This window comes from Eurosta solidaginis, chromosome 2 (genome assembly GCF_040869045.1).
Source record: "Eurosta solidaginis isolate ZX-2024a chromosome 2, ASM4086904v1, whole genome shotgun sequence".
Taxonomy (NCBI): Eukaryota; Metazoa; Arthropoda; class Insecta; order Diptera; family Tephritidae; genus Eurosta; species Eurosta solidaginis.
In genome coordinates, this window is record NC_090320.1 from 29,950,065 (window position 1) to 29,975,704 (window position 25,640).

Consider the following 25,640-nt stretch of genomic DNA (forward strand, 5'->3'; position numbering starts at 1 on the left):
CAGAAGCCGAAAGCATCAAACGAGGCCAACGCACCATCAAAACCAAGTGACAGCGAACATACGCATAAACACAAATGATCGAATTCGATAGGTAAAGCAAATACTGGAAAACACGGCAGGCATACAACAAGCGTACGTACGAGATTTGGCACATTGTTCGCTATGTATATTAGGGCTCCCTAAAATTGGGATATGAAATGCCGGGATAGCGAATCGCCATACATGATCGAAAATATGCATATATGTATATATACCGATGTACCACCATATGTATGATAATGGAAAGAGGGAAAACGCATGTTAGCATGTAAGCGTATGTATGTACCAATAGAATACAGCGAAAGTAGCGTTAAACTAGAATTCGATTTTTGCATTTCCATCTTTTTAATTGTTATTGTAAAATTACTGACTGCCTGCGTGCAGTCCTACATACATAATTCTATAACTGAGGAATTATTACAATGAATTGTTTTTAGGAAATAACTGTCCACCAGCGTACAAAATCGTATATAAGGGCAGCAAATTAGCTTGTAAGATCAGAAGCTAGGAGATAGGCATACGAGTCAGTGGGCTTCTACCACTGACCAACACGACCTGAAGGTTTCTACTTCATTTCGTGAATTATTTTATATTCAGTAGGAGGGTTCTACTCCAACTGACGGAGAGCTAGCAGAGGGGTTCTACCTCAGCTACTCTTATTTAGACAGGGACAAAGAATAGGAGTAGCTCGTAAGGATATCGATCCCTTTTTAAATAAACTTTATAACGTTTTCAGAACTCCTTTGTCTATTTATTTTCATCGGAATAGGTTCTCCCATCAAATATAGGAACCCTGGACGGACTGGGCATACCTCAGCAGGAATTAGTCCGTCACATATGGCGCCCGAGCAGGCTTATAAATAAAAACACATATGGCACCCAAGCAGACTTAAATAAAATCAAGGAAATCATCAAGGCTTTACATAAAGGAAGGTAATAAGGACATACGAAAATCAAGTCAAAAAAACGATATACGATGCAACAACCAGGCACATACGCAACCACTATGGACCGGGTAAGAAAATGGGGCTTGAAATACGACGGGGGCAAGGATCCTCTAGGGTTCATAGAACGCGTGGAAGAACTGGCAGAAGGATACGAAATAAACGTCAACTCGATACCAAGAGCATTGCCGGAGCTACTCAAAGACAAAGCGTTGGTTTGGTACCGAAATAACAACCGGAGTTGGAAAGAGTGGGACTCATTCAAGAAAGACTTCCTGAAATTTTTCCTCAGCTCCAGATATTTTGAACAGTTGGACGACGAGATACGGACACGCATGCAAAGACCAGGAGAGAAGTTAAAGGATTATGTGCTAGCACTACAAGGGCTGATGCGACATGCCGCCTACACCGAAGACAAAAAGCTAAACCGCATATACAGGAACTCCCGCAGAGAAATACAGCTGTATGTAAAAAGAGGCGAGATCAGCAGCCTGGAAGAATTGGTAAGTTTGGTAGAAGATTATGAAAATATTACCCCTGACAGAGATCCGATGCGACCAACGGCAAGACCATTTGTACCAAGGCGCCCAGAAGAACGTTACCAATATATACAGGCGGAGGAGCGGGAACAGCAGACAGAGAAACAACCATCCCAGAAATCAGACCCGGCACCAAGATACATCGATACAAACACGGCGTGCAGACGATGCGGAGGAGGCGGCCATGTCGCATACGGTTGCCGTAGCGCTCGCATCGAATTCTGCTGGACATGCGGAAAAGTAGGCACACTCACACGAAATTGTTGTAGACGAACGCAGGGAAACGGCCAGAGACCTCATTGGCACCGAGGAGTGGGGTCTCCCCAAACGCAACCTCGGGAAAACTAAACACGTTAAAACATACAAAGGGCCGGATCTTGGCGAATATTACGGTGAATGGCGAAGAGGTAGTAGCAGCAATCGACACAGGGGCGACGCGAAGCTTTGTGAGTGGAGCATTGGCAAGAAGGCTGAAGACAGGTATATTCAAGGCGATAGAAACACGAGTAATACTGGGAGATGGCAAACCTAAGACGATCATAGAAGCGGTAGATGTAGAAGTGAGAATGAGTAACCAAGTGCTGCGAAATGAAATGCTAATCCTACCAGGACTAGTCGACGAAGTGGTGCTTGGAACGGATTACCTAGCGAAGGTGAACATGGAGATGAGATGCGGAGAACAAACGCTAACCTTGAACACAAACAATCAGGAGGAGGATGCGGTCACTTGTACAACAATGGTCGAAAGTAGAAATGAAAGTAGTCACAAAGATAACAGCCTAAAAGTTGCGAACACAGACGAGTCGGTGAGTAAATTTCAGGTGTATCCAACGTGGCCACGCACAAGATAGTGGTGAGAGACGACCGCCCCATAAAACAAAGATATTACCCGAAGAATCCCAAGATGCAAGAGATTATTAATAAGGAAATCGATGAGCTTATCGAGAAAGGTTGCATCGAACCTTCTAGAAGCCCGCACAGCGCACCAATAGTCCTGGCAAAGAAGAAAAATGGTAAGTGGAGACTGTGCGTAGATTACCGCCAACTAAACGCAAGGTCAGTACCAGACGCATACCCGTTACCCCGTATCCAACACATCCTGGATAGATTGAGAAGTGCTCGGTTTATCAGCAGCCTCGATTTAAAAAACGGATATTGGCAAATCCCCATGGAAGAAAACAGCAAACAATACACCGCATTCACTGTACCCGGACGTGGGCTATATCAATGGAAAGTAATGCCGTTCGGTCTGCACTCAGCCCCAGCAACTTTCCAGAGGGCACTCGATCACGTTATAGGACCAGAGTTGGAACCCTACGCATTCGCATATCTAGATGACATCATCATTACGAGCAAAACATTGGAAGAACACATAAGACACCTGGCGGAAGTATTTCAACGGCTGCGAAGAGCAAACCTTAAGATAAACCCGGAAAAATGTGAGTTTTTTAAGAAAAGTTTAAAGTATCTAGGTCATGTCGTTAGCGAGGAAGGCATTCACACGGACCCGGACAAGATAGCAGCCATCAAAGAGTTGACACCGCCAAACAATTTACGCGAACTACGAAGATTCCTAGGAGTGGTATCGTGGTACAGGAGATTTGTCTCAGACTTTTCACAAGTTTCACACCCGTTGACGTCAATGCTAAAGAAAGGAAGGAAGTGGAAGTGGTCGGAAGAGCAGCAGTCGGCATTCGAAGCATTAAAAGCCGCACTCACCCAAGCACCTGTACTAGCTTGCCCAGATTTTTCGAAGAAGTTTTGCCTACAGACGGATGCAAGCGATTTTGGCCTCGGAGCAGTGCTCACCCAAGGATCAGACAGCGAAGAACGAGTGATTGCTTATGCGAGTCGCCGACTTAACAAGGCAGAAACAAATTATTCCCCGACAGAGAAAGAATGTTTGGCAATAGTGTGGGCGATAAGGAAGATGAGACCCTACCTAGAGGGATACACGTTCACGGTAATCACAGACCACCTAGCTCTAAAATGGTTAAACGCAATAGACAGTCCGACGGGACGGATTGCTAGATGGGCACTAGAACTACAACAATACTCATTCGACGTACAGTACCGGAAAGGAAAGCTAAACGTGGTGGCAGATGCACTTTCGAGACAGCCGATGGACGAGCAACTAACTATGTTGACAGTAGAGCAAGGCAAAGACGAGAAATTCCCAGACTATGTGATCGAGGACGGAAAGCTCTACAGGAGAATAGAGAGTCAAGTTGATGGTGAAGACGCAGTACCGTGGAAGCTATGTGTACCGACCCCACAGAGACGCAGAGTGCTGGCGGAAATTCATGACACACCATGCGCAGGACACATGGGCGTTCGAAAATCTATTGCACGAGCGACGACACGATATTACTGGCCCGGAATGTTCAGAGACGTAAGAAAGTACGTACAGCAATGTCATGGATGTCAGGTATACAAACCTAGTCAACAACAGGCCGCGGGTAAGATGTTAACTAAAATTCCAGAAGAACCGTGGGCAACAGTGTGTGCAGACTTTGTTGGTCCAATGCCACGCTCAAAACATGGTAATACAATGGCATTAGTTTTCTTTGACAGATTTTCAAAATGGGTGGAGATAATGGCAATTAGAAAGGCAAGAACAGAAAGCGTAGTACGAGGATTTAGAGAGAGAATTTTGGCACGATTTGGCATTCCAAAGGTATTAATCACAGACAACGGAGCGCAGTTCGTGAGCAAACGTTTTAAGAAGTATTTGCAGGAGCTTGGCGTAAAACACCAGCTGACAGCACCATACACACCGCAGGAGAATCCGACAGAAAGAGCGAACCGCAACATCAAGAGGATGATAGCACAGTTTTCAGGGATAGAGCAGAGAACATGGGACGAGCTTATACCAGAGATAACACTCGCATTAAACACAAGCGTATGCGAATCGACAGGGTACAGTCCAGCATATGTAGTACAAGGCAGAGAACCAAGGATTCCCAATAGCCTTTACGACGAGCATACATTCGGTACAGGTGAGAGAGTAGCTAATCCAGCCGAGAAATCAATGAAGATGAAGGAGATATTCGAGATGGTACGACGGAAGCAAGAGCGAGCATCAGCGGAGCAAGCAAAGCATTATAATTTAAGAAGAAGGCAATGGCGACCGGCTATAGGCGACCTAGTGCTGGTAAAGGAGCATCAGCTGTCAAAAGCGGTGGATAACTTTGCAGCCAAACTAGCGCCCAGGTACAGTGGACCCCATCGGATAACGAACTTTGTATCACCAGTGATCGTAGAGCTAGACAAAGTTTCAGAGGAAGGAGGAGGACAGCCCACTTAAGTGAGCTGAAAGCATACCACGCAACAGACGCCGCCGACAATAATGAATCCATAAAGCAAAGGAATGAACAGGGCAACAAGAAGAACGCTAGTGAAAATAAAATCCCGTCAACATCGTCCAATCGAACAGCAAACAATATTTCCGAGATACAACAACAGAGAGAGAACAGCGAGATAGCCATCTGTGGTACGCTCACACGAGTCAGCGAAGAGACCGAGAGACAACACGAAGAGGACCAAAGTCCGAGCCAACAACTGATAGTATATAAAGACGCTCAAGTGCAAAACAATACGGAGAATCAGGCACGAACATTTCCAGAAAATCAGGTACAGGTCGCTCGAGGAACCCAAGTACAGATCGCCAAAGGACCGATACCTGTAGCAAGATTACACCTAGGAAGACAGTTTGCTATAGCAGCCCTAAATGAACACACACCCAGAGACAGCTCCGGAATAACGGATTATTACGTGAGATTCTACTGCAACTCGAATCAAATCGGTAGTAACGTACACACCCAACCGCAACAGTATCAAATCATACACGAAGAAATTTCATTTCAAGGAGTACCCGGACTTCGGATCAACCACTAAAGCCCGGTAAACTCAAACCACAATTACATAATCACATAAATATACCCTGTAACTAGGCTCATGATATACCACATTTTTTTTTTAAATCCACCATATTCGGTGAGAACACCCTAATGAAAATCCACCAGTTTTTCATTTACAGTATAGACTTGCATCACACACACCACCGACGGGAAGGGCAGCGAAACGCCAACAACGAACGACGACAGCGAAATATTAAGCCGTGTGGCCAGCGAGGTCAACGGCAGCCTCAACAACAGCAACAAACACAACGACGACAGCGAAATATTAAGCCGTTTGGACAGCGAGGTCAACGGCAGCCTCAACAAACACAACGACGACAGCGAAATATTAAGCCGTATGGACAGTAAGGTCAACGGCAGCCTCAACGACAACAACAACCATGACGACAGCGACGACGAAGGCAGTGGAGCGAACACTTCTTCCGAGTACGGATCACACGCATCGGCACGGTGACCGTAAGCTTCGCTGCGGTAGGTGAGGGGGGAGTGTGAGGATCCCAAAACCGAGGGTTTTGTACCCTCACAACATATACCTATTTTTCATTTTTTCTTACATACATGTTATACAAGAATTGAATTTAACTCTGAATTTAACATTTATACATTTTTATGACATGAATTATACCTTTATGAATTACACGTCAAAACAAATACATGCGGTCGCATATTGAATTATTATTTACTAAATTGAAGGATAAACCAGACTTGCGCACTTTTGCACGCAAGCTCAATATTTACATTTTTCGCCCACATAAGTTTCAAATATAGGTCACCCTAACATACACTAAAACATTTGGAAGGAAAATGGAAATGCACAAAACATAAAATTGTGCCGGTCAACCAACCCTTTGCGCATCCAATGCACTCAGCTACAAATACAACATACATAATAATTTGGATAAACAAAGATCAGCAGTAAAAGTCGCCAAACTAAGCGCCGCTACTAATTGGGACTTTTCTCTACATACTTACGTACAAGCATACGACACACCAACGCACGCACTAAGCAGAAGCCGAAAGCATCAAACGAGGCCAACGCACCATCAAAACCAAGTGACAGCGAACATACGCATAAACACAAATGATCGAATTCGATAGGTAAAGCAAAGACTGGAAAACACGGCAGGCATACAACAAGCGTACGTACGAGATTTGGCACATTGTTCGCTATGTATATTAGGGCTCCCTAAAATTGGGATATGAAATGCCGGGATAGCGAATCGCCATACATGATCGAAAATATGCATATATGTATATATACCGATGTACCACCATATGTATGATAATGGAAAGAGGGAAAACGCATGTTAGCATGTAAGCGTATGTATGTACCAATAGAATACAGCGAAAGTAGCGTTAAACTAGAATTCGATTTTTGCATTTCCAACTTTTTAATTGTTATTGTAAAATTACTGACTGCCTGCGTGCAGTCCTACATACATAATTCTATAACTGAGGAATTATTACAATGAATTGTTTTTAGGAAATAACTGTCCACCAGCGTACAAAATCGTATATAAGGGCAGCAAATTAGCTTGTAAGATCAGAAGCTAGGAGATAGGCATACGAGTCAGTGGGCTTCTACCACTGACCAACACGACCTGAAGGTTTCTACTTCATTTCGTGAATTATTTTATATTCAGTAGGAGGGTTCTACTCCAACTGACGGAGAGCTAGCAGAGGGGTTCTACCTCAGCTACTCTTATTTAGACAGGGACAAAGAATAGGAGTAGCTCGTAAGGATATCGATCCCTTTTTAAATAAACTTTATAACGTTTTCAGAACTCACTTGTCTATTTATTTTCATCGGAATAGGTTCTCCCATCAAATATAGGAACCCTGGACGGACTGGGCATACCTCAGCAGGAATTAGTCCGTCACACTAGTGAAGTGGACATTTAATTAACTCTTTCCCTTCACCAGTATATCTTTCTGGTTGAAGTCTAATTTAGTCCGTGCACCAAATTGTAATTAAACACTTTGGACCATTGATTTTAGAATAATTTTTCTATTCAATAACAAATACAGCATTTATATTGTTTATAACGTGAAATAAATTTGTTGTTGCTCGTTACTAATTCTTCCTTTTTTATTTCTTTTATTTGCGTGCGATCGCGCCCCACGTCCCGGGTGCCACATTCCCCCCGCAACAGTTACGTATACGCAGTGGCACTCATATTTTCAGGTGGTGCGGATATACTTCCGTGTAATTGCTTGGTGTTTAATTAAACAACCTGCTTATCAATAAAACATATTATAGCGAATGATATCAAGTATAGCACATCACCAGGCCCGTCGGGAGGGTGGGGGGTTCTGAGGGGGCCCGCGATTTTTTAATTCAGGAGAGTCTTTAGTTGTGTAGAGGGTAATTTTCATACCCCCGGGTGACTAGGGTCTCGAGATATAGGCCAAAACGTGGGCCAGTGAATGCCTAGACAGTGTTTATACAATATGGATATCAAATGAAAGCTGTTGATGAGTGCTTTAGTGCAGAGTAATATATTATTCAGGGTGGACTGGGACTGGGATTAGGACTAGGACTGGGACTGGGACTGAGACACGGAGTGGGACTGGGACTGGGACTGGAATAAAATACATACCACCCTCTGGGACAGGCAATAAGGGATGCAGAAGAATGAGAAGAAATTGAGAGAAGAAAAAAGAGAGAAGGAGAAGAGAAAGAATGAGACGAAGATGGAGATAGATAAAGCGAAAAAGACGGAGGGAGGAGTGAATAAAAGGATTAGGAAAAAGTTAAGAGGGGGAGGGCAGATCAACGGAAAAAGCTTATTAAAATGTATGCAGATAGGCCAAATTTAGGGCAGGACAACGTCTGCCGAGTCTTCTAGTAGTAATATAAATTGCTATCCAAAACAAAGGTTATTAATGAGTTGTTGATTTTTAATCGACGCGTTATCGATATGTTATCGAAAGCTAATCGATTAATTATCGAAACCTAATCGATTAATTATAGAAAATATATTCATTATTTATCGAAATGTTATGAAAAATGTTCGATAAGTTGGCTATTTGCTATCAAAAAATTTATCGGTATGTTATGAAAAAGTGATCGATTTGCTATCGAAAAGGTTTAAATAAGTTATCGGAATTTTATCCACTAGCTATCGATATGTTATCGGAAATTTGACGATTTGCTGTGGAAAAAATACCATATTGTCATCGGCGTTTCGTATATACCTATGCTATCGAGAAGCTATTTATTAGTTATGGAAAAAGTATCTATTTGATATTAGAAAACTATCGGTTTGTTACCGTTTATTATGAAACAGATACCGATAAAATTAAATTATTAAATCGATGACATATCAGTAATACAGTAACAAGCCTATAAGAAACCAATAACTCGAGAAAGGGAAGTCGCTGTCAATAATAAGCCGATAATAAAAAAATAACTTGTCTCTATCGGTTGTTACAGCCCGAAGTTATTTGCTTCTGGCAAAGTTACTTCTGTTCGGGCTCGATTAAAAAACCTTGGGCGAGCTTTAGATAACCTAAAACATTTACTTCGCGAGTATTTGATACTCAGGCTTTTTTGTTAAGCTAGCCATCCTAAACTTACACTGCATAAATTGTTTGCTCTTCTTGTTTTTGTAACGCCACTTCTGCCTGTTCGAGGAAATTACAAAATAAATATAATTTGCGAAATGAAATATTTCGTTTTCGTTGTTGCCATATTCGGTCTCCCCTGGTGCTGTTTTTTTGTCTCTATGTTTTTATTTATTTGCCATTCATTCTCAATTTTGACTTACACCACAATCCATCCGACCATTATTGTTGACTTTTGTTTTAAAATTGAAAAGCGAAAAGCGAAAATTAATCATTCGGTATTTGATGTTGGTATAATGAGCCAAATCCATTTGATGTAATTAATTTATGCTAGTTTTATTGCTGTTGCTGTCGAGTTATTATACACTTATATTTTGATATAAGTTTATGATTGGCATGAGCTGAATACGAAGTTGGAATCGCCCGGCTACAGATGGCAATCAGAAATGAGTCATGAAGTTTTTGCGAATACTAATAATAAGTGAAATATTCTTAAGGATACGAATTTGGTACATTGTTTTAAATGTTTTTTTTTTTTTTTGTTTTAAACAAGTATACTCTCAACTGGTCATTTATGAAGTGGTGCTTATCAACCTATGCGATTTAAGCCATTGTCACGCCATTCTTCCTTTATCTGTATCCCAACACTTGCGGTCACCTCTTTGCTACATAAAGGGACAAACTCAAACTTTTACTATTACTTATACACTAACCTTCCGCTGGACGGACCATACATCTTCCGGATAATTTTTTCTCGAATATTCCATCCATTCCATCTTCTTCGTACTTCGGTATTTTTGAGAAAAGTTTCGCCGATTTCTTATCGATAACAACCGATAATGAAAAATTATTGTTTTGTTATCGGATTGTTATGGTTTTAGAGGCTTCTGGCATTATTCCTTCGAGCGAGTAGTCCATCTTTCCTATATCTGTTATGATAAGGCTATAATATAGCACGCTTTCCTATATTTGCAAGCATCGTTTCTACTTTTTTAGGTGATGCCATTCCTGATCGCGCCAGTTATTTTTCAGAGATCCCAAATTGCTGTGCATCAGCTTTCACCCAATACTCGGTTACGAATATTATTCTCAGTGAGCAGGTGTACTTTTTTAACATAGATGGACCCTTCAAAAATGTCTTAGCAGCCGGAATTGAAAGGGCCCTCTCGAAACTGGGAGTCGAATCGACTCTGGTAGAATTGATCAGCAGATTGTGGAGAGGCAGAACTGTGGCGGATGGAAGGAATGTGACGGTTAAGAAAAAGGTCAGAAGGGGGAAGCTACAGTGGTATTGTTCCCCCTCTGCTTTGGGTCGTGGTAATGTGACCAGTTGGTTCGAATCATGCTATCAGCAATAGCGAAACGGAAATCGTTTTGTTTACGCGGAGGTAAAAGGCTCCTGAATCGCTGGTGCTAATAGAGTTAAGACTTTGGGATCATCTTGACGGGAAGCTATCATGGAAGCTTAATGTAAGGGAAAGGGCTAGGAAGGCTTCGGTTGATGTCTACCGCAATTGGGCGCAATTGCAAAACATAGGGGGCTCTCTCCAAAGGTTGTACATTGCTAAGAAAGACAGACTACTGTACGCCAGCTTCCTCCCTAGTTGTCCCATTCACTACTCATGTTCCTTCAAGGGATGAATGGAGTGGGGGATAAATATTTAACAGGAGCCTGATAAACCACTTCACGCTGCTTTATCACTGCAGTGACTTGCAGGCGGAGTTTTCCGCTTAATAGGATGCGGCAGATGGGATGATACCCCTGTCACTGTTAGGGAATTCAGCATCTATCAACGTGAGGTCGAGGGCTATGGTGGTGGATATCCCTGGCTACTGTTAGACTGATCTCGCGGCCGGGCAGACAGCGAATTTGATGTATCTGTCAGTTGAGATGTTGGGATTCCGCTGGCCTTTGCTCTCTGCTTCGCGATAGAAAGGCCTCGAGGCAGCTTAGCAAATGCTGGGCGGACATTTTCAACCACTCATTTCAACAATTTCTCTATCAAACGCTCTGTAAATACATAAACCCTTCCTTATACATCCAAAAATCAAGATTAAACCTAACAGATACTTTTATCACTTTTCACATATTTTATTTAATCACAACACGCTTCTACTTCTTGCTTCAAACTGACTGCCAAAAGCCGTTAATTCACGTTGAGCTGATTTAGCACAAAATATTTTATTGAAATCAATAAATTTGCGGTTAAACTACCCTTTCGTAAATGTTTAGCTTTTTTCCCTTTTAACGCCTGACCAATCTAATTCACTTTCTATCAATTTAGAAAAACGCGTTTCCGTTTGCTTACCAATCACACAACCACTCCTCACTTCGTCTGACAGCTATCGAGCGCATCTCATGACTGTCTGTTTTTATTATCTCAATCTATTTGCGTTTATTTATTTTATGTTCATGTACTAATGCTGTACTAATACTTAGAAACATTCATAAGGGCAAAAACCAAAACCAAAATCCTGGTTCAAGATATCTTCTTCACACTTTTGGTATAATTTTTTTGTAGCGAGAGCCAAACTTGAACTTTGGCGATGCAAAAGAAGATTATCTCAGCTCAAAACCAATTTGTCCAAGTGTGAATCCTAATAAAAGGAATCATGGGATATCCATTCTCATACAAAGTAATATTAGGAAAAACATAAGTACTCATCAATTCGTTTGCAAATTCGTTAAATCATATTTGTAACAAAAGGATGTGTTGTGTCATCTGAGACTACTTAGTACTTCCAGAGAAAAAAATTTAACTAAATTTCAAAGCAATGATGAATGACTACGTGAGAGAAAACAAGTAAGGAAGGCTAAGTTCGGATGTAACCGAACATTACATACTCAGCTGAGAGCTTTGGAGACAAAATAAGGGAAAATCACCATTTAGCAAAATGATACTTGGGTAACCCTGGAATGTGTTTGTATGACATGTGTATCAAATGAAAGGTGTTAATGATTATTTAAAACGTAGTGGGCCTTAGTTCTATAGGTGGACGCTTTTTCGAGATATCGCAATAAGGGTGGACCAGGGGTGACTCTAGAATGTGTTTGTACGATATGGGTATCAAATTAAAAGTATTAATGAGGGTTTTAAAAGGGAGTAGCCCTTAGTTGTATATGTGAAGGCGTTTTCGAGATATCGGCCTAAATGTGGACCAAGGTGACCCAGAACATCTTCTGTCGGGTACCGCTAATTTATTTATATATGTCATACCACGAACAGTATTCCTGCCAAGATTCCAAGGGCTTTTGATTTCGGGCATGGCTAAATGAATTTCTTTTTTCACCCAGATCTTTTTGATATATAGAATTCTATATCTATCTCGATTAGTTTATGCCGTTACGGATTACCGTTATGCGGACAAAGTTAATATACTTTGTGACCAATCTAAGCAAAGGGCTACCTATAAATCAAATTTCAGGCAACTCGAACTCGTTGTACACGGTGTGCAAATTTGATTGAAATCGGTTAAGTAGATTAGGACCCCATCGGGGACAAACAACGTGAAACGAAATTGATATACATTAAGATAGTACACCTGCAGCTCCCCACTCAGCATTTAGGTGATTCAATTTTGAATTTCCCCACATATCAATACAATTTGATTACTCTTTCTGACTAAATAATGAGTTATCATACAATTGAACAAAAGAAATAATCAAATATGAATACTTTTGATGATGAAAAACTAAAAAACATTTTTCGATCACTTTTTGGAATCATTTTTAAGGTCCTTTAATGACTAAATTTTAATATTTCATAAAAACCAACAAAAGGAATAATCAAATATGCTTACCTTTGATGATCAAAATCTGAACAAAGTTTTTCAATCACATTTTGGAATCATATTTGAATCAAATGTGTTTACTTTAGGTGATCAAAAATTTATAATCATTTTTCATTCAGCTTTCTGAATCTTTTAAGAATATATTTGTTGACTGAATAATGAATTTTATACTTGTTGAAATTTTACTTTTCATTAAAAATTTTATTTTTTTCACATACACATATTTTTTCAATCATGAAGCTAAGAAAAAATATATAAAAATTGTATTATTTATGCAAAAGATATTCTTCATGACAAAAATAATGTAATGCTGCTCGTGAACGAAGACTTCCTCAACCATTTCTCCCCTTCAGCTTCCCAGAAAATACATAATGATTGGACAATACATAGGTTGTGAGTCGCAGGTGTATATCGGTCAAGTTTGTTTGCGAGTTAGCTGTGGTTCGAATAGCTCACTTTCGCATGCTTTCTTCCCCTGATGAAATAAGATTATTATGTAGTATCCTATTTTGAATGAGATATGAAGAATAAATGCATTATAATGGCATTCAAAAATCTCAACCAAAACGATTGAAATATATTATAATATGATCAGAAAATGACTGTGAAAAGCAGTCAAATATTACTCTAAAACTATTAAAGCTCAATTTTACAATGATATCAAATAAGAATAAAAAGCGTTTCGAAATAGGAATCATAAATGATTATTCAAGAATAATCACATTTATGGTACATTTTTCTCCCGACGATGCGTTAATTTTCGAACAGAAAATGCTTTTAAATTTGAACGTTTTTAATCATCTTGGGGTATGATATTTAAATATTTTTTGATCAAAATTTTCAAAAAATGCTGGCTGGGTCTTATTTAATTTATCAGTCTTGTGACGAACGAGAGTTGGCTGAAAACGCGGACTTAGAGAAACAACGTGATATGTGATTACGACTTCTCAACCGCAGAGATTTGTTTGTCGGTATGTGAATGAAGGGAGATGGAAGACTAATATAACCCAAGTTATAGCTTACAGTGACGCTTATGAATAATAGCAACCGACGCGACCCCTATCCTTTAGTTCCGACAACTTGCTTCACAGAGCGCGTGAAAGAGGGAGGAGAGGAGGAGATTGAGCGACGGTAATGGTATTAGCGCATTAAGCGGTGGAAGAGGTTCTCAGAACAGTAGTGAAGGTTCTAAGAATGACAACGGTAGCGCTCACAAGGGAATAATGGTAGCAACGGTCGCTATATCTTACCCAAGAGGGAACGCTTACAGCTCACGCATCGAGGTACAGTGGTGCTCCAGTGGCTCATACTTGTCGGGAAGGCAGCGAATGGTAGTTTTACCCAAAAGAAGTATTTCGATTATTACATATATAATAACGAATTTTAAGAATCCTTGATTACTTTACACCTTCTGTCATAGCTTGAATTGCTGAGCTGTCGAATAAAAAACTCAAATATTCAGTATAACAAAAGCATAGTGACGTATCAAAATGCTAATATTAGCCACAATGTGTACTAACTGGTGCCGGGGCAGACTTAGCTAGTCAAGCTGAGATTGATACTCATCAAGGCAGGGGTACCTGCTCAAAGATTGCGATAAAACGCAGACAGTCACTAAACAAACTAGCCTTCGGGTGCACCACAATTATAATGAGGGTACAGGGTCACAGTGGTGTACTTGGGAACTGTGTTGCTATTGAACTAGCTTCCCTATAGGCGGAATAGCGCATCGGAAGCGCTTTGGCAGCCCTTCGTAGATGCAATGAAGCGCATCGTGTATGTAGCTCATTACGCCTCTTTTAACATTGGCATGTCATTGGAAATCGGCGCATCACTTTCTTATGAATGTTGCGCAGGTATAACGCTTCACGAGTCGCGTGAAGGATGCGCCCTAAATAATCAACCAAAAATGCAGGAATGATGCGCACCGACTACGCAACTAGTACTGTGGCCTAGAGGCGCATCTTTTTTGGCATATAATAATGAGAGGCAGATGCGTATTGGGGTCCCCGTATTGGGCTAAATAGAATTCACAGGAAAGCGCTCAAGGAACTTTTTTATTTTTGACCTAGAATTTCTTGAGTGTTTTCTTGCGAACTGTACTCACTTCTTAAAACTGCTTTTCTATTTACGATACGAAGTTGAATAAGAACAAGGATATGAATTGTTTAAATGAACATAAGTTTAGTGTATATTTGAATTCATTTTTAGTACATAAACCTTTAATTTCTTACGGTTAGCGAAGAATTTACGGTTGTCTTTTGTTTAATCAATAAAAAAAAATAGATTATTGAGATTTATAAGTATAAGAAATGGTGAAAATAAATACTTATAAATAATTAAGTTTATGCTTCAAATTGTCCGTTTTGTCTTTTCATTTTACATAAGTACACTGGAATTTATTAAATTACTTTATGTTAATGTACATTTATTTTTAACTTAAAAATGGAATAAATATGAATTAAGTTGACTTTCAGATGCCAAATAAATACTTCTAGTTTTAGTTTAGTTTACATATGTATGTATTACAAAAGAAAATATTACTGGTTGGATTTGCTTTTAGACATCTTGTTTTTCGCGGATCGGACCCCCTTTCGCATTTCACTGTCAAATTTAGAAAAATCCATATCGGGACCATGAACTGCACCTGTTAAATGGAAGTAGAGTTTTAACGTTAAATACATATTTGTGGAAATTTATGCTTACGAAAAACAATCTCATTGAAAAACTTTAGCGATTTGATTGGAAGTTTTTGGTGACGACCATCCCAATTAATAAAAGGCAGAGTAGATTCAGCAAATAAGAAGGGAACAATTTTTCTTATTGGAGTAACTCCCACAATAGTGCGTACGTATGCGACCTGAAATTATATTAAATACCTATTTAGCTAAAAGTTGTGATATGAAGAGGTTAACGTTGCGTAATACCAATTCATCTCGAGAGTACTGTGATAAAATTTTGTCTGCAGACTTAATCTCTTCAATCGTTTTGAACGGAAGAATTGTTAAATTTGATGTGTTTGGTAAGACTCTCTTCATCAATTTTTCGATAACCACATCTTGGCTTGCCATCTTTTGTTTGATTGCTAATATCTCTGCTTTTAGTTCCTTTAGAAGTTCAAGCTGCTGAGACAAAATGGTTTTAATGTCTGCTATATCTGTTCTTTGATCATTCATGAACTTAGTTTGCTCCTCGTTGTGAAATTCTACGAAAAGAAGTATTCAATAATTGTGATTTTTGGCGACCTCTTAATTAATTACTTATTTTGTTTAAAGCTGGCTTCAGGTCAAATTGAGTAAAACACAAATGTTTAAGTTGTACTACCAATATATTTCGGCTACTCTTTCGGTAACCGTCTTCAGGGCGTAACTATTGACAAAATCAAAACAAAATAAAATAAAACATTGACAATTGCACATATTAAAAATTATAAAATTGAACAAAATATATGTACATACATTGCATTTATTTACACGTCTGCTCTGTCTGACGTGGAGCTGTGTACTGTCTTGTTGGAAAGTAAATATTTGTAGCTGTGCGCGCAGTTCGCTATATCTGTCTTAAGCCGGAGTCATTGGTGTCGTATGTCGTATCGCTGTATCCGTATCCCTAACGCAATCAGCTATTTATCGTTACGACGGTAAACCAAAACCCAATTGGTTGGCTACGATACGGTTACGACCTTAGCGGCACCAATAATCGATTGCATTGTTTCTCATAAGGTTGGTCGAATCAGCTGTTATAAGGTTACCGATACGGTTACCGATAAAGCACCAATGTCTCCAGCTTTATAATTGAGCCTAATGTTTGTATCTTTGTCGACGATATGTAACATTTCTAGAGTGAAACGTTTGCTATAATGTTGATCTTGCTGGAGAATCTTTATTTCTTCAAAATTTGGTGTATGTGCTCTCATTTTACAGTGCATCATGAGTGCTGTTTTTTGATTCATTACATTATGGCAATGTTTTAAATCCGACTTGTGTTGGGCAAGTCTACTTTTAAATTTTTGTTTGCTTGTTCCTACATAAACACTATGGCAAGGCTCATTGTTTTTACCTCCTTTGCATGGAATTTCATAAACTACGTTACTTTTTTCCATTTCGGGTATTTTAGATTTTGTTTTGTTGAAAAAGTTTTTCAAGGTATTAATAGGTTTGTGTGCTATTTTAATATTTTCTTTATTGTAACAATCTGACGTCGCGAGTCGTTCAGAGAGTTGAGGTACATAAATAACTGATTTGAAAATTACTGGGTTTTCGGATTTTTGCTTTTGGTTTTGATGTTTTGATTTATTTAATAAGCTTTTAATAGTTTTATCGGGAAATCGTTATTCCTTAGTAATACAAATATTTCTTTTTCTATTTGGTTGTGGTACATCTCATCTGAACTTTGTAACATCCTTCGAATACAGCCCATTGCTGTATTTCGTATCATCGCCTTTGGATGTTTAGAAAAAAAGTTGACGATTCGTCCTGATGCCGTCGGTTTATTGTACCACTTTAATTTGAGTACATTTCCATACTTGTTTATCATTGAATCCAGAAAAGGTAATTTTCCGTCTTGTTCTAGTTCTATGGTGAATTGTATACTTTTATTGAAAGAGTTTAGCGCGTTTAAAGTGTTTTGTACCTCACTTACTATTGCAAACAAGTCATCGACATATTTTGTAAGCAATCTTGGTTTGCATCCCAATTTTTCCAATGTGTTTTCCAATTGTTTTTCCATTATTATGTCTGCAATCACTGGCGAAGCAGGTGATCCCATTGGCATGCCTTTTATTTGCGTATATATAGTGTCGTTGTATTTAAAATATCTACTTTCCTGAATACAGAATTTTACTATTTCCATAAATAATTGCTTTGGTATCATTGTGTGTTCTTGTATTATTGTCCATTTTTCTAAAATAACGTCAAGTGCTAATTGTATAGGTATACTCGGGAATAGGGAAATAACGTCAAATGATATAAGTTTTTCGTCATCACCTATGTGAGCATTGTTTACTCTTTCTTTAAAATCTAGTGTGTTTCGTATATTATATATGGAGTTCGCTGTTGAATTTTTGAGTATATCCGTAATATATTTACATAATCCGTACGATGGCGATCCGATTGCCAAACATATCGGTCTAAGTGGTAATCCTTCCTTATGTGTTTTGGGTAAGCCATAAATTCTGGGAGGTAACGACGTATTAGATGTAAGTTTGCTTCTTTCGGCCTTTGTTATAAGTTCCCTTTTAAACAGCTTTTCGACTAGATTATTGTTCCTGGCTTGTAATCGTGATGTGGGATCTTTATTTAGAATTCTATACGTATTTTTGTCATTTAAAATATTTGTCATTTTTTCATTATATTCGTCAATTTCCATTGCCACGGTTTTTTTACCTTTGTCCGATGTTAAAATTTTTATGTTTTTATTTTTGCTAAGAAAATTTCGTGTTTGCTTCACTGTGTCTGTTATTGTTCTATCTATTGCACTTTGCCGATGTGTTCTCGTGTGGTTTTTTATAAGCCACGAGAATTTCGTGCGGGCATCTTCTTGCTGCTCTTTGTTGTTAAGAGTTTGTATCAGCTCCTCTCCATCCGCTATATATTTGAAGAGAGGAAAGCTCTTGTTGTCCACTGGTAGACCAAACTTTGGTCCCTTTGCTAACAATGCTTTTACATCATTTACGGAAAATTACCTTTTCTGGATTCAATGATAAACAAGTATGGAAATGTACTCAAATTAAAGTGGTACAATAAACCGACGGCATCAGGACGAATCGTCAACTTTTTTTCTAAACACCCAAAGGCGATGATACGAAATACAGCAATGGGCTGTATTCGAAGGATGTTACAAAGTTCAGATGAGATGTACCACAACCAAATAGAAAAATAAATATTTGTATTACTAAGGAATAATGATTTCCCCGATAAAACTACTAAAAGCTTATTAAATAAATCAAAACATCAAACCAAAAGCAAAAATCCGAAAACCCAGTAATTTTCAAATTAGTTATTTATGTACCTCAACTCTCTGAACGACTCGCGACGTCAGATTGTTACAATAAAGAAAATATTAAAATAGCACACAAACCTATTAATACCTTGAAAAACTTTTTCAACAAAACAAAATCTAAAATACCCGAAATGGGAAAAAGTAACGTAGTTTATGAAATTCCATGCAAAGGAGGTAAAAACAATGAGCCTTGCCATAGTGTTTATGTAGGAACAAGCAAACAAAAATTGAAAAGTAGACTTGCCCAACACAAGTCGGATTTAAAACATTGCCATAATGTAATGAATCAAAAAACAGCACTCATGATGCACTGTAAAATGAGAGCACATACACCAAATTTTGAAGAAACAAAGATTATCCAGCAAGAACAACATTATAGCAAACGTTTCAGTCTAGAAATGTTACATATCGTCGACAAAGATACAAACATTAGGCTCAATTATAAAGCTGGAGACATTGGTGCTTTATCGGTAACCGTATCGGTAACCTTATAACAGCTGATTCGACCAACCTTATGAGAAACAATGCAATCGATTATTGGTGCCGCTAAGGTCGTAACCGTATCGTAGCCAACCAATTGGGTTTTGGTTTACCGTCGTAACGATAAATAGCTGATTGCGTTAGGGATACGGATACAGCGATACGACATACGACACCAATGACTCCGGCTTAAGACAGATATAGCGAACTGCGCGCAGAGCTACAAATATTTACTTTCCAACAAGACAGTACACAGCTCCACGTCAGACAGAGCAGACGTGTAAATAAATGCAATGTATGTACATATATTATGTTCAATTTTATAATTTTTAATATGTGCAATTGTCAATGTTTTATTTTATTTTGTTTTGATTTTGTCAATAGTTACGCCCTGAAGACGGTTACCGGAAGATTAGCCGAAATATATTGGTAGTAAAACTTAAACATTTGTGTTTTACTCAATTTGACCTGAAGCCAGCTTTAAACAAAATAAGTAGTATTCAATTTTAGAAAAAAAATCAAGTACTGAAAATAAATCGTAATTACTTAATTTCAACGAAGGTATACTTACCAATTTTTGGGCATTTTGCTTGCAACTGGCTGTTCTCCCTAAATTGCCGAGCATTTCTTTTTGCGCTGCCTTCGTTAAAAACCGTCTCTTCATGCCCTTCATTCTTCAAGCGGTCACCCTGTTTTAATAATAATGTAAAACTGATACAAAAACTGCTCTCTCCTATTGGCAAAAACATACATTTGCTGATTAAGTTTGTAATTGGAAATATTTCTTCATTATCACTGAGATTGCTAACATATGCAATCCCTAACGACGACATTGAATCCACAGGTTCAGTGAAAAAACTACTTTTATTAAGAAAAGCCTTTCTACAATATATTCTGATCTTTGAAAAAACCATTAATTTTTGCAGGCACAAATGGTTTAAAGTAGCAATAACAATCGGGTGCGTCGATACTCAAAAAGAATTCGTTGAACTTGTAATTTGTATATAAAGGTGAATTTGAGTATGGAAACCTATGAGTAACTATATTTTTACCCATGTCGATTTTATTTTTAGTTGACACTTCGCTTCGTTCATTGATTCTATTATAAATCTGTTGTAATATAGAGTTAGGCTTCCGGCAATCTTTTTTTAATACTTGAAGATAATTTTCATACCTATAGGCTGAAAAAGAATTTACATTTCCAAATAGCTGCACACAACTTGCAATATGAAGCAGATTATGCACATTATAGCTTACTTTGTTTTCGCAATAAATATATTGAAAATTATGAACAAATACTTCTAACATACTTTGCACACAGTCTAAATTAGCTTGACAGTTAGTAGATGAAATAAGCCTGTAAGAAGCATGAAGTAGAAGGAAATGTGTGTACAACGTTTCCGATAGAAAGTTTTTAAACAGAACAGGACCCACATATAAAACAATCAGCCTGAACTCTGTAGCCTTCCATCGGCATAAATCATTGAAAGATCGAGGCATACTTTGGAACTCCTTTGGAATACAGTTTCTTCAAGATACGAAAAGTTTATCCATATCGTCTTTTTTTTTTTTTGAAATCTTTTCACTGCATAGTTCTTTATGCCATATTAAAAGCAGCATTTTTTTAACAACTCCCAGGTCAATTTGATGCATTACGTCTAAAGGGAACTGACTTATCATGTTAACATTTAACTTTTCTAGAATATGTCCATTGTTTATAAACATTTTTAGATGGAATTTTTTGTCCTTTCTCGTCTTGAAGTCATCGTCGGTTCTCAAGGGCCCAACTGTTACGCTATATGTCAAGCGTTTCTTTTTTTTCCCAGAACAATTAGAACATTCACTTTTTTGCATAGCCTGTTGTGTGCACTTGGAGCATCCAGTGGCAGAAGTATGACCTACAGTTCCGCTAACGAAAGCACGAGCGGGAGCATCGCATATAATTGCTCGTAGTCTAATAAAAATTGTAGAAGATCCCAGCTCAATACCTCTTTCCTTTAAAATCAAAAACTCCTGCACAAAATCAAATAGGAAATCGTTAATATCTTCGGGTTGTTTTTGCCCCATGTAGCATCCAATTAGAAATGGAGACATATTGGTATGGTTTGCTACTGATCCAAAAATTGCCCATAATGAACTTGAGGAAATTATATATAGGGGAAGACCATCGATACCAATGTCCAACTCTAAACTGTTTTGATCTAGAGCGACTTTCAACTGCAAACATTTTTTAATGCCCTCCTCTATCGCATAATGAAAATATTCCTCAGGTTTTACTACACGCGTCTGAATAGATTGTTTTACAAAAAGACCACTTGTTGAATTAGGGACATTAAGACCAGATTTGTTTAACAAATGAAGCATATCTTCTTATTTTATGGTTCACCGTCCATTCCTTAAATCCCGTGACAATATTGAATGGCGGTTCCATAACAAGCATCTCAAATTCTGCATTTTCCGGAACAATAATTTCACTGGCATCGGAATTTTCTTTATCTGTGCATAATTCAGGGCTATTTGTTGAATCTTTTGAGGCGTCCTCATCTACGGTTTTGATACTATTCAATTCTTTGGCTACAAGTCGCTTGAAATGCCTTTTGCTATAGCCCAAAAACGCATAACTCATTTTACCTGTCTGATACAACTAGTTCTCTGCAAAATGAAAATTTCATTATACGTGGTGCAATGAGATTTATTCCAAGCGGCACTTATAGAATGCACTTTGCTCACCTAGAAAAGGCCAAACTACGACGCAATGTGTGATTTTTGATGCAAGGTGTGCTCTGCAAAATGAATATTCAATACAAGAATTAAAATGCAAATTGGATCTATAGCAAAACGGATTCAACTGAAATTCAGTCTACTCACCTCCAAAAAGATAAAAATATGATGAAAACCAAGCCAGCAAGAGTTTGTATTATTCTGGAAAGATCCCACTTCTATATTTTTATATATACCAATCTGATTTTTAAGTTTTTGGCAAATTTCCAATTTAGTTTATATTTTCATAAACACCGCACATATTTTATTACAATACTTAGATTTATTTATCTATTTTTATTAATAAATGAAATCGCGACAAACACGCACGTGCAAAAAACTCGAATCTTCGACTGCTGAACTCGAAATGAAAATAAAACAAAATGGCAGAAACATATAAGCGAATTAGCGCTTGCTGATTTTCTGCATGTTAGGTAGCGAATACGAAGCACTTTGCTAAATGCCTATCTTTCAGCGTGTTTGGAAGTGAAAAGGTAGCGCATCAAAAATGAAGTTTAGAGAAGCGCATGAATAAATTCTGCTGGGTTCGAAAGCTATTGAACAGACCCAGTTAGTTCAGTTAAGTTCAAGTGCAAACACTTCCTCATGTCTCCATTTACCTAGAAATCGAATATGAAGTGTCTTTGCAAACTTGCCCGCTCATAGATGGCAGATAGGTTCCTTAACAATCTCAATCTTCTCCCTAGATCCATTGACCGAGACATTAACGGGACACTGTCTGATGGGCGTACACGGTGAATGCATGGGAATCCCGATATGGCTTCTGTCGAAGCGGTGAGGTCGAGGAGAAGTATCCTCTATAACCTGATACGCACGCCTACTTGGAGATCAATAGTGCACGCACGCACTCATACATCTATATTACAGCAAGTAGTCCAACAAAGATACAATACCAAATAATCCGTTTAGCACTTATTTTAATTCCATTTGAAACGAGTTAATCACTGCAGACATGCAAAAATCCCTTTTACAATGCTAAAATCCTACGGCAAGTAGGAAGGAGGGTATGTTAGCTGAATATAGAGCATACACAATTCCACTTGGGCAACGTGCAGACTAGCAATGATAATCTCAAATATTGCAAGTTTGTAGCAGAGAAGTGCCTGCACGCAGCTTTTTCGCTACTTACCTCCACATTCTGCTTCCTGCACCATGCCCAAATATGTATGACTCTATGTGTGCGTGAGTCTGAGCTCAATTGTGTGAGGATAATGAATAAAACGAACACAAAGGCTAAAGTTCAAATGTTTCGATAGCAAAACTTAATATCAAGGCGGGTCGGAAACAACAAATGGCAATTTAATAAGTGGCTTTCTTTGAATTCAGTAAAAGTAAATTTACCAAACCCAATTAGATATTTGTAATTATTTGAAAGCAGCGAGACTTGCGCATTTACTTTTGCCGCTATTTATCAAAAGCATTCTCTACTTTTTGTCACCCAAATTAAATTGTTCAAGTAACTAAATGCACCTACACAGCACTTAAACAATTACAAGCTGTCATTTGAGAGAAAGAATCCATATTTTGATACCAAGTAGCGCATTAAGCGAAATTTAGTTTGATAAAAAGAAATGGAAATAAGCTCAGACTTCATTCACCCTTACAGCTCCAATAGAGCAATCGTAAGCCACCGAACTCTGCGCTATCCTAGCTGTTATCTTCGTCTTTTATTGAACCTGAGTTGGTTTGTACTTTAGAAACCGGCTTCCCGCATTGTCTTTCAATATACGTAGGAAATGTAGTGCTGCGAACATGTCGTTCGGATGGAAGAGTTAAAAGGACTTTGATGTTCATCATCACCGCGCTATCAGATTTGGTAGATGACACTCTATTTTGGTTTTCTTGAATGCGTATATTACTCCTGCTATAGCATCTTTTGTACAGTGCCCTCACTGGAAACCATTATTTCGGTGTGGAAGTATTTTCCTCTCCTTGGAAAGAGAGGTAGCCGTGCTTTATTGCACCTAAAGAGAAAAACTCTTTCTTCAAAACATTTTTTGAACCTGCTAAACCTCAGATTAGCCTAACTTCCTATTGTAATATCCTATCAGGTCCTGCCCTCTTTCTGGGTTTCATGCAATGCAAAGCTGTTTCAGAGTACTGCTCATGTTTTAATGCGAAGCAGGTCGATCAATCATTCAGATCAACAACCATTCTCATATCGTTCTCGCCCACCACAAGGATTGGCGGACGTAATTTCTATCTAACCATACTGATTCCATGTCGTCTTGCCGCGCGTTGTTAAAATTAATTTCATTGTGACTTTAAAGGCTTTCTTCGCTCAGTTGAATGTCTCCATCTTCGCCAGGGCCTCAGTTCAGGAACACCGAGCGGGTTGTTAATCTTATAATCCTGTGAAATATTTTTCGTAGCTTCATTATTTCGCTGTGACACCACTTAATGTGCTTCGTAGGTCTCTACATTCCTCTGGGTGGCATAGATACATGGCAAATGACCTCAGTTGTATCGTCCAATGCCCTGTCTGTCGATAATCCCTTGCACATCTGCCAGTATCGTTGCGTGAAACATAATAGCAGTAAACCTAGACGATTCCAATGCAGTTTTTTGTATGGAGTGTTCGATATATCTCTGACCGGATAATGTGTTGGTATGTTATGTTAGTTTTATTTTGATATTTTATGTCATGTTGTGTTATGTAACATTACGTAATGCTTGTGATGTTATATTATGTATTTTCTTATTCCTGTTATGTTTTCTTATTGCTGTTATGTTATACTATGTAATATCCCGTTATGCTATGTTAAGTTACGTTATGTTATACTATGCTATGTTATGTAACGCTATTTTTTGTTATATTATGTTTATGTTATATTAAGGCTGGAAAAATTATGTCAGGATTATTATTTTATGTTTCAATATGTTATAATACACTATGCTTTGTTTCGTTATGTTATTTAATTGTTTAAATTTTCAAATAATGCCCTTCTGCTGTGTATTTAATATCCGGTGCTTCCCCAACAAAACCTTTACATTTTTTTACTTTTTCTTTTACTTCATTCAAATAGCATTAACAAGTCTGCCAGACATTACAATCCGATACTTACACTTCGTCTCGCATTCAAATTAACTATCTCCTCCAATATTTTTTGAGTCACCGCCAGACAAGTGATAAAAGTATGAGGAAGCCGTATACTACACAGTTCTATGTGCATGCAGTGGCCTATACTGATCAGCGTGCATTGTCCAGTAAAATGTCTGAATGAATGGATTTTAGAAACTCGTTGATTGCCATTTGCGGAAAGTGTTATACTGCACGATATTTTTTTTTGTCTAGTCGGCTGATAGTCTAGCTCGTTTCGTAGGTTCCTACCGACAAACAAAAATAGTAGACAAAACAACAACAAAAAAACTACAACACTAACATTTTAATAGCGATTACGTTATGGGCACTTATGTCAGTTAAACGGCCTCAGATTTAATTGTTGTTGCCTGCGGCAGTTTCAATATGATCCGTGTGTTTGTATTTCAGTGCTTTTCTTTATGTTGTTTTAATGTGTTTGTGGTGTTTCTAATGCGCGACGGCATCAAGTTTCACTACAATTTCAATTACACAATAA

At 38.3% G+C, this 25,640-nt stretch overlaps 2 protein-coding genes across 13 annotated transcripts in view; one reads left to right on the forward strand and one right to left on the reverse strand.

Annotated features, from left to right (window-relative positions):
* LOC137239477 (ADAMTS-like protein 3) overlaps nt 1-25,640 on the forward strand; it is a 1,132,820-nt gene that overhangs the window by 976,718 nt on the left and 130,462 nt on the right. The window lies entirely within an intron of this gene.
* Nucleotides 15,066-25,640, reverse strand: part of LOC137239479 (uncharacterized) — a 105,926-nt gene continuing 95,351 nt past the window's right edge. Inside the window, exons 2-5 of the mRNA XM_067764816.1 lie at nt 19,853-19,970; nt 15,729-16,006; nt 15,508-15,661; nt 15,066-15,448 (exon numbers count right to left, since the gene is read on the reverse strand). Of these exons, the coding sequence (XP_067620917.1) occupies nt 15,342-15,448; nt 15,508-15,661; nt 15,729-15,977 (510 nt within the window). The 5' untranslated portion in view covers nt 15,978-16,006; nt 19,853-19,970 and the 3' untranslated portion in view covers nt 15,066-15,341. The remainder of the gene's footprint in view (nt 15,449-15,507; nt 15,662-15,728; nt 16,007-19,852; nt 19,971-25,640) is intronic.